The sequence below is a fragment of the Frieseomelitta varia genome, unplaced genomic scaffold (genome assembly GCF_011392965.1).
Source record: "Frieseomelitta varia isolate USP_RPSP 00005682 unplaced genomic scaffold, Fvar_1.2 scaffold_586, whole genome shotgun sequence".
Taxonomy (NCBI): domain Eukaryota; kingdom Metazoa; phylum Arthropoda; class Insecta; order Hymenoptera; family Apidae; genus Frieseomelitta; species Frieseomelitta varia.
Genome location: NW_025110352.1, coordinates 393,547 through 403,232, shown reverse-complemented (window position 1 = coordinate 403,232; position 9,686 = coordinate 393,547). Strand labels below are relative to the sequence as shown.

Genomic DNA, 9,686 nt, shown 5'->3' with positions numbered 1-9,686 from the left:
TTTTTTTTTAATGAACCACGTATATTTCGAATAGGTCTGTGCGATCACATATGTAAGCACGCAGAAACAATCGGAGCTTCGCTATGACGCGCGCGTCTTACATTAGGCTAATTATAATTATTCAGTATCGGTGTTGATCGACTTTATTGCACATGTTTGTCTCTTAAACGTTTCCACTTTTGTCGATTTTTTGCTTTATTCAAAGTTTTAATGTCCAAGACGCCAGCAGACTGCCACGTTGTTCTTCAATTTTTGTGTAACTACTTAAATATACAATGGCGAATAAAAAAAATTGAAAGTTACTCGCTAAATATAACTTCACATTTCGCAAATTTATGAATCACCTGGTGCTGCTTGAAATTTTCTTCCATTCGCTAGTGTACAATGGTACAAACATAACACGTTTGAATCGTTGAAACACGTATCGTGGAATAATTATCGAGTGACATTAATCGTGTTTTACGTGGCAGTCATTACAGAATGACGATAATCTATCGTCACATGTGGCCTCGAAATAAATAAATACCACTCCACTCACCGATACTCTTCGAGATTGTATTTTATACAGTTATTTACACTCTAATTTACACGATTCTCGTCCTAGACTGTGTGATATATTTATAAGATAAATTCAGTAGTTAACGCGTATAATGGATTGCTCGGACGCTAAGTCGATTAATCGATAACTGTGCTCGTTACTTCGAAGTGGATAGCGTGAACGACTGTAATTACGAACTTTAATCCACATCCATTCAAAGACAGACGGGAACGTCGGCTATTTAAAATTTACATTGCTTTTCGTCGAGTCTGACTTTTAACATTCACTCAGTCGACAACATCTTTTGATTCGCGTTCGAACGACGGCAGATAGACTAGTTTAACAATAAACAAACTAACTTTAAGACTATACAAAGACAATGTATTCCCAAACGTGCTTTATTCCAACTTTCGTCGATTGAGTAGAATATATCGATGAAAAAGAAAAGAAAAAGAAAAAGAGAAGAGAAGAACCGAGAAGATGGATCGTTTTTAACCCTCTGTAATCACAAGAGTTAATTAGTCAACTGTGGCTCGAATTTAAAATCTGCCGGATAATCCGACAATCGTCAAAAATGATTCGTTTGATATTTTTCTAAAAATCATCGACAGAAATAAATGAACTAATATTCGTACGATGACGTGTTGTTACCAAACAAAAATTTCATTGAAAAAGAAATTACATTTCCAATCCAACTGAAATCGTTGATAACGAATAACTTTCAAATTACATCGTGTTTGCAGGGGGTTAAGCAGACTACTAGCTTGACCGCGATCCAAGAATCGCACGATGCAAATTCCGATTCAACAATAAACGCGATAGGTGTACACACGGTGAACGTTGAACAAACCGCCGTGCGTGATAATTCGAAGCTGACCAAAATCAACCGACCCGATGGCCACTTTCATTTTCGATCCCGTTTGAAACGGGCGTGAAAATGTCGCTTTACTTCTCGTCGTTGAGTTTCGCCAGCTGGCTGGGATCGAGGTCCGGCGCGATCGTGTTTTGCACCTGAATATGAGTGGAGTGAAGGGGCGGGCAGAGCAGGGGATGATAGGGGAGGCAGTAGTATGGGAAACCGCCGAGCGCTTTGTTCGCCGGATGAATTTGCGGGGCTGACATTTGCCCAGGAAGTTGCCCGGAACCACGAAGTGGCAATCCCCTCAGATGCTCGTCCGGGTGCACGAGAACTCGCACCGCCACGCGTCTCGCGTTTCCGGAATTAACCAGCGCGCCTAGCTCCTGCTGCTGTCGTCTTTTGGTCTTGTACCTGAATCAGGAAATTCGTGGGCATCAGTTCAACAATTTCACTTGCCTTCAGCGCTGCTGAATTTCTTTCTGCGCAATTAAAAGGACGAATAGTTTAAATAAATATAGACGAGTATCGCTTAGTAAAACAACTAGAAACGAGAACACGGCGGGTAAAGTTAGTAGACGGGATCGGTTAAATTAGTTTTGGACATGGATATCAATTTAATCATTTCATTTGCTGTGAGATTGCTGAATTTTTTTCTACGCAGTTAAAAAGATGAAGAGTCTGAATAAATATATGACGAGTATCGTTGAGTAACTAGAAACGAGAACACGGCTGGTAAAGTTAGAAAATGGATCGGTTAAATTAGTTGTAAACAAAGTGGAACATGATTGGAGGAACATATTAGAAGATCAAACCCATGATTACTAAACCACAGATATTTGTGAAAATTCGTACATTTATAACACGATTAACTAACCTCTTGCGCTGGAATTTTTTGTTCCAAATTCCAACATTTTCTCAGTTTCAAGTATATTTAAATACCCAAACCCAGACAAAACAAATGATAACTTTATTACTTCTTAATCATTTCTATCCAGTGATGTCATACCGACGAATTAAACGTTTTAAAAGAAACAGAAAGCGACGAATTATTGTACACGGTTCGGTCACTCGTTATGGTCCGCGCAACCAGTTGCCAGCGCAAGGGGTTGTTAAAGAATTCTTTTTCAGCCGTACCGTCTGTTTTGGAACCAAATCTTCACTTGAGTCTCGGTCAGCTTCAGTCCTCGAGCAAGATCCGCCCGTTCAGGGCCTGACAAGTATTTCTGTGCTGCGAATCTTCTCTCCAATTCGTAAACTTGCGCGTGAGAGAAGGCCGCTCTGCTCCGTTTCTTCCTGCTCTGAAGATTCTGCCCGTGATTCTGCGCCTCGAACATGTCCTCCTCCCCGTCCTCTGCAAAACCATGAGCGTTAACCTCGATCGTAACGATCGTAATCGTCGAGCTCGAATTAATATTCGTCTCGGACGCATCATCTCTCTCTGGAAACAAACTCGAGTTGCGGAGAGAAATCCGCGACACGGGGCTTCTGCAAATTTGCGTGCAAACAAACCGGCGGATCGGGAAAGGATGATCTATCGCGATCATAAATCAAACGTTTCGACGAGAAACGACCAGAACGAGAGAGAGAGAGAGAGAGGGGAGAGAGGGGAGTGGAAGGTTGAACGAAGAAAACGAACGAGTAACCATCGGCGGACAGCAGCCATAGAAGCGGCGAACGATCGGAGAGAGTTCCGCCTGCTTTTGATGTCTCGTTCAAACATTAACACGTGCACTCGCTACTCCGACATGTTTACGCTGCTGTTCCACGGTAATTCTCCTCTCTCTAAGTTTAACCGGTTGCAGTGGAGTGCAATCGCGTTCCCCTCGGCTCCACGAAAATTCTACTCCCTTGCCCCGGCGACGGTCACTTTGTTTCTCGAGCCCCGACGCGCTCGCAGAACATAAACTTTTCGTTGGAAATTCGGGCTATTGTTGGATTTTACGCGCTATCTCGCGATGGGTTTCTTTCGCCAGTTTTATCGTTTATCGCCGGTGTATTGTGTGTTTTTGTGTTGCTTGTTTGAAGCATCTCCGCAACTATGAACGAAATATCTCGTCACGTTCTGTCGTTCGGCGTATTGAAAATTAACGTATGTTATATCAACGATTCGGATGAAAGTGAATTCACGAGACTGCGTTTGTGAATTGAAATATTTGTAAAACATTTTAAATATAATTCTTTTGGTGTGAAATAATTTTGTAACATAATCTTGTATCTGTAATTGTCGAGTTGAGAATAATTCTCAAATGCAAAGTCTCAAAAATCTGAGATGTTTCACCCGAGATCGAATATCGTTTACATGTCAGTTTTCACTATCATTTGAATCGCAATTCGAGAAACAACCAAAAGGACTCGTCGAAGATAGCGTCTCGAAAAGAACGAATTTGCAAGAATAGCGTCGTAAAAAGAATGAACGAAACGCGAGACAAAAACAGCAACAGAGTTCAAAGGAATTCAAACATTCTCCAAACTTCTAAATAATAAGACATCCAGTCCAATATCCAGCAGACATCAAACGAGCGCGAAGACGAGCCGCGAGACTGAGGAAGAAAGAAATAAAGAAAGAAAGTGGGCGAGCCTCGGCGAATATAATACCGAAAAATCCGTTTCGTGTGACATCATAATTATTTCGTACGTAGTCCGGGTCCTGCGTCAATGTTTATCGACAGTGGCCGGCCCAATGAGAGGGGAGGGGACTCGAAGCATTTAGAGAGATCTATATTTGATCACTTTCGACGTCAACTCCGTGCCATCTCGTCCGGCTAATGCGTCCCTCCTCTGATGCTCGTCAAACATCTCCTACGCGTCCTACATCGGGAGTGTTCGAGAGCAGCAAGTGCCGTTTGCTCTCACTCCGATTACATCGAGAGATGACCCTTCGTGTGCACCTTCTCCGAACCGTCCGCTCGTCGTTTTCAAATAAATTGATATGGTCGCTTGAATCTTGTTCAAACGAAACGTTATACTTATCCCCTTTTTGCGTGGACAATCGTAGATGGGGGGGATATTTCCGATTAATTCTTTGCACAAACTTGACTCTCGAGACGAGTGACGAGAGACACAGATATATGCGAGATGGTTCGGTCTGTTAGTTGAATAATAATGCCGTTTCCTATTGAATTGTGTCGTTTAAATTGGTTAATTCTTCGCATAAACTTTGCTCTCAAAATAGAATACGGAAATAAAAATCCACGTGAGATAGTCTAGTCTACTAGTTGAATTTTCATATCGTTTTCCATTGAGTATTAATATTCTACACAAATTTATTTTTCAGGATAACTGAACGTAAGCCAAAGTTGAGAAAATTGAACGATACTAAGCGTTAACATGTTAACACATAACAAAATACGTATGCAATTTGAAAATTTTATCATCCATGATAAATACTGAATATTCAAACTATTCTGAATCTTTGAAAAAATATATATATAAATATCTGAGAATATTTTAGTTTACTACTTTTAGCCGATCGAATATTAGTATCGATTTCCATCAAATAACATGGTCATACATTTAAAAGGAGGTTCCGATTGTAAGAAACTGTTTGGAATATCCTATCCATTACCGTATTAAGTGATTCGAAAGCACGGATGGCGGGAAAACCAGGGGCTGGGGGGGGACTCCGTAATTTCGTGAGTGAGCCTTGAAACGGTGCCAGCTTGTACCTGCTCCTCTTCACCCTCGAGTGGTGAACAAGCGTTGAATCGTCGCGAGCGAACTAACTTCAGGCACGAATTACTTAATTACCGGTCTCTTGTGATCTCGCTGTATCTGTTAATCCGAAAATTATCCGGAATGTCTCAGCGAATCGAAATCGAAATTAAAATCAAAAGAATCGCGTCGAAAGTATCGTTCGAGCGTGTCGGTTTATTATTCGGATTCGAGTTGGAAACGATCGAGCCCGGATCGACGTGTAGGAGAAAGCGGTTTCTTTCGAACACGGATTTGGGTAACCTTGATCTAAATTTGCTTTTTACCGCGATCCACGGATCCAAGAGGATCCAAGACAGAGAAAACAGTGTGGCCAGGGATCGGAACAAGTGCAAGAAGCAGAGTGGGCCGGCCACTTGTGACGTCTGCCGCAGTCGAGCACCACTTATGCTACTAAAATTACATTCGATCACGTTATCTGCGCTCGGGTTAACTTAAAAAACCCTTGAAAAGCTCGCCTGTTACAAGGATACCGGAGGCCTAAATGATCTCTTAAGCCCCGCATCCTCGTGGCAGACACACGATCACCCAGAAGGGAGGAAGCGGCCTTCGAGATTTCCACTCTAAGTGGAGCCCCAGGGCTCTACCCTACCCTCTTCCAGTTCATTCAGCTCTATCTGGTTATCACCAGTCGGTAGACAGAGGCCGAGATTGCAGACCTCGTAATTTCACCTCTAGTTAGCCCGTCGTCGAGAGAACCAAGAGGAAATCGCACGTGGAAAATCGAAACAACTCTTGTTTCGTCGATTTTCCACGAGAGACTCAAGTAAGACAGTCGGTTCGATCATCTTTGGAACGTTTAACCCTTTCGATCATTGAGCTCGCACGTCTAGGACCATGCATTTCTTGCTTCACTATGCTAGATCTACCAGAATGAACAATTCGTAGTTTTTCAGAAATTTTAAAGAAACATAAAACATTTTCTACTCCCTGTTAAAAATTCGATACTTTCTTATATGTCGAAATCAAAGAATATATAAGTAATTACAATCTGGAAGAGGCAACAGTTTTTCAAACTTTTACACTACTTTACGACCGATTTTGATTAAAAATCGAATCTTTTGCTGAGCAATCTGCTATTTGAACCGATAATGAAAGCGTTGACGATTTATAATTTCAACGACAGAATAGTATCGTCGCAACAAACAACACTCACCCAAGTATTTGTTCTTGCTCATATCCAACGCCTCGTCTTGCTGCCTCTGCGAGGAATCCCTCGAATCCTTCACCGGCTGATAACTACTCATGTTGCCCAGGTTCTCGAGATGCTTGAACGTTCCTCCCTGTGCCAAGTGCGGAATAGTCCCAAAGTTGGAGATATTCGCGTGGACCAGATTTCTCGTCAGTATGTCTAGCTCGCGAGCCACGTTGAGATCCGGCGAAGGTAGCCTCGAGAATCTCGCCATCTGATTACGATCCTCCAACTGACCCTCCCTGTGATCGTTCTCCAAACACTCGTACTCGCGTTGCTGAAGTCTTTTCGCGTACGACGCTACGGCTTGCGTTTCCTCCGACTCGGATGGTCGTCGCTCCTCGCAAGAGGAGCCTCTTCTGCTGAGGATGTCGGCGATACTGAAGGGAGTCAACTGAGACGGTCTCGGGGAAGCTTCGCTTCGTTTGTCGTCTTCCACGACATCCGACATCTCTTCCACTTCCTTGTATCGAAACGCGACTTTACAGAAATTGTTCTGTCGAAAAAAAAAAAACGTCCCTCTCGTCTCCTGTCTCAATCTTCACGAATTCAACGATCGTGCTTCTTCCACCCCCTCAATGTCCATCGTTTTTACACCGGTCACTTTCATCGACCACGTTTCTCCGGCATCGTTCACTACGGTTGGTTCTTTCGTCGACGAACAACTCCGATCGATCTCTGTTTCCCCTTTGTTCGAGCCACGATGTCGACTCGAATCAGGGATTTTTTCGAACCAGTGCACGCTCGATGGTAGCCACGACTCGACTGGCCGACTCTTGCACAGTGGAGGAGGAACCCACGGCGATGAACGCGGCGCGACGCGTTTATTAATTGTCACTCGCGAGTACTCGAGAGGGCCGCGTGCACCCTTCCGCGGCGAGCGTGCTTCGGTCAAGTGTGCTTGTCGCTGCTCGTGGAGACTTATTTTTCGAATTAGTCCGCGGCCACTTCGCTGCCAGCTTCCTTCTTCCCTTCTATCCGCGCCCGCCATCTTCCCCTTCTATGCCAGCCACCCCCCACCAACCAAACATCCCTCCACTCTCGTCGATCAGCGGCCAGAGGATCGTTCCTCCTCGTCCATCGACTCTTTCCAGGCTCGGGACGCGGGTTTTTCTGCGTATCTCTTTGGTGATCCTTCAACGTTTAACTGACCAGGGGGTGAAACGGGGGTGGAATGGTAAATTGGTCTTTTCGAAGATTGCGCGATTTAAAATTGGATCGACGGTGTTTTAGATTCATTTAGATCGTGAATTTGGCTAGTTATAGATTTGGTTGATTTTTACTGGGCTCTCGAAATCATTGTTGTGTTTTTTTAGGTGTCAGTAGTATATGTAATTATTTTTGTGACGAAGTCTTATCTCATCTTTCGTTCGATTATCTTTTACTTACCCTATACCTGTTTACTTCTTTTCGTTTTACGTTCGCTCGCTAGTTACAGTAGAATAAACCGTGTCTGTACAGACTTTCTATCCGAAGAAGTTCATACAGTTAAATAGTAAAATTATGATTTTTTTAACTTTCTTGCAGCCTATTCTTTCTTCGCTCCTTCAATTTTGTTCCAGCATCAGTTGAAAATGCAGTCTTCAATTTAATTTTCAAATCTGCTACACTAAATCTATCATAAAGTTCTACCATCTTTTCCACCCCGAGTTTATTTATTTATTTTCTCTCGCGTTTCGCTTTCAACCCCTAAATTCACAGCGATAACGCGTTCCTTGGTCTAGAGCTAGTCTGGTGGCCGGTGAAAATTCGAGTTTCGCGGGTCGTGGCGTAGGTGGAGCTTTAAACGAGGTGCAGATTGAAAGCGGGACGCCCGACGAAGCTTCCGTCACGACGCAAGCCTCGCCCTACGACCAATCCATGGCTCTGGCCGCGTCGTCGCTTTTCCACAGGAACCAATCGACGATTCCTAGAAGCTCTTCAGCTTCGAGGTGACGAGAGAACCAGTTCTCAGAGTGGGATCTTCCCTTGCGTTCTTTCTTTCATTCTTTTTTTTTCACGGTCGCCGCGACGGGGGTGACGAAGGGTTGCTCGACCAAGTGAAACTCTTTCAGGTATCCTCGTTTCGCGACAGTAGAGCTACTTTCTCCAAGTATTCCCCCGTTGCACGGTCTCCTGGGAAATTTGGAATATCCTCAAGATCGGCGAAACCACCCGATGCTCGATTTAAGTGTTGGAGCTTAAGAATCGGGGTGGTTTAAGACATTGCATATTCGCAGGATTCGTCAGGTGCAGTTTGAGGAAAATAATTAGAAATGCTTTCGAAACAACTTGAAATTATTGAGAACCATGTTTGTCTATGACTTTGTGAAAGTATAAAATCAATAAGAGATTTCAGCAGGAACTCGCACAAGTTTGAAGCATCCCTCTTAATTTTGTCTGAAACAATGTTTTCTCGGCAAATGAGATTATACGTTGAATTACTGTTTACAAAATGTAACCTACTATTTAAATTGTATTTGTAATTACCTTATTGATAGAAATTGGTGGATATTCTAAATTTTTGAAGCAGTATCTGCTGTAGTATTATTCCATTGATTTTAACGTGAGTATGTAGATGCACGATACTAAATTCCGACAGAATCTCTCACAGACAAAATTCTCAAGCATTGACACTAATTAAACGGCGTTTAACACACCACGTCTATCTTTTCAACTCCGCTATTCATAAAATCTTAGTCACTTTTCATTTATCTGTTTTCAAACAATCAAGTTTTGCAACAAGCCAGACGAGCCAGGCCGTTTCTCCTTGTTAAAATATAACTGCCAATCTATACGCGTACATGTTAAGTGTGCCAAAGTGTGAGAGTTGTATTTATATGCTGATGTGGATGATGACGATTGTATATATTATACAGTATGTACAACGAAGAAAGTTCTAGAAAGGACGAAACCAGTGAACGGTAAACAAGTGTATATAAACATTAAAATTTGATTTGAGACGTTATTAAAAGTAACACCCTAAGAACTATATTCCACTGCTACAGACTAATAAATTCCAATACTCCGAACCGTCGGAGCTACTTGGAGACTCGACTTTTGGAGAATCTGAAATCAGATATTTCACAGGTGAGAGACGCGAGCAATTGACGATGGTCGCTCTGTGAATCGCGTTCTAACGCTTTCAAAAAGTTGCCGCCGGCGGTGGGATGTGGGATGTGGGTAGATAGAGACGGTTACGGTTCGTACGTACTTCTCGTCTCGTATCGAGTCGAGAGGAGCCGAACGGTGCATATATAGGGTGTGCTTTACATAACAATCGCCGCTAAAGACTTGCAGCATTGTCCGCCACGTGCTGTCAGCCGAGTTCCTATGGCGGTTTAATTAAGTGTGAACCACAGGAGCGTGGATCACGCCTCACTTGATCCGATGATGGCCTCGCGCGT

At 43.1% G+C, this 9,686-nt stretch overlaps 1 protein-coding gene across 1 annotated transcript; it reads right to left on the bottom strand.

Moving 5' to 3' along the window:
• Positions 1 to 177: 177 nt before the first annotated feature.
• Positions 178 to 7,211, bottom strand: LOC122534319 (homeobox protein Nkx-2.8-like). The gene is made up of 3 exons (XM_043664835.1): positions 6,265 to 7,211; positions 2,532 to 2,748; positions 178 to 1,808 (listed from the first exon to the last, which is right to left on the bottom strand). Exons 1-3 carry the CDS (start codon positions 6,749 to 6,751, stop codon positions 1,484 to 1,486), a joined length of 1,029 nt encoding a protein of 342 aa, XP_043520770.1. The 5' UTR covers positions 6,752 to 7,211; the 3' UTR covers positions 178 to 1,483.
• Positions 7,212 to 9,686: the final 2,475 nt, after the last annotated feature.

Excerpts from the sequence above, each read along its gene's own strand:
- LOC122534319 (XM_043664835.1), bottom strand. The coding sequence starts at position 6,751 with ATGTCGGATGTCGTGGAAGACGACAAACGAAGCGAAGCTTCCCCGAGA. Across the intron at positions 2,749-6,264 it reads GAGCAAGAACAAATACTTGG|AGGACGGGGAGGAGGACATG; the intron begins GTGAGTGTTGTT and ends ATGGTTTTGCAG. Across the intron at positions 1,809-2,531 it reads ATTTGGTTCCAAAACAGACG|GTACAAGACCAAAAGACGAC; the intron begins GTACGGCTGAAA and ends TTCCTGATTCAG.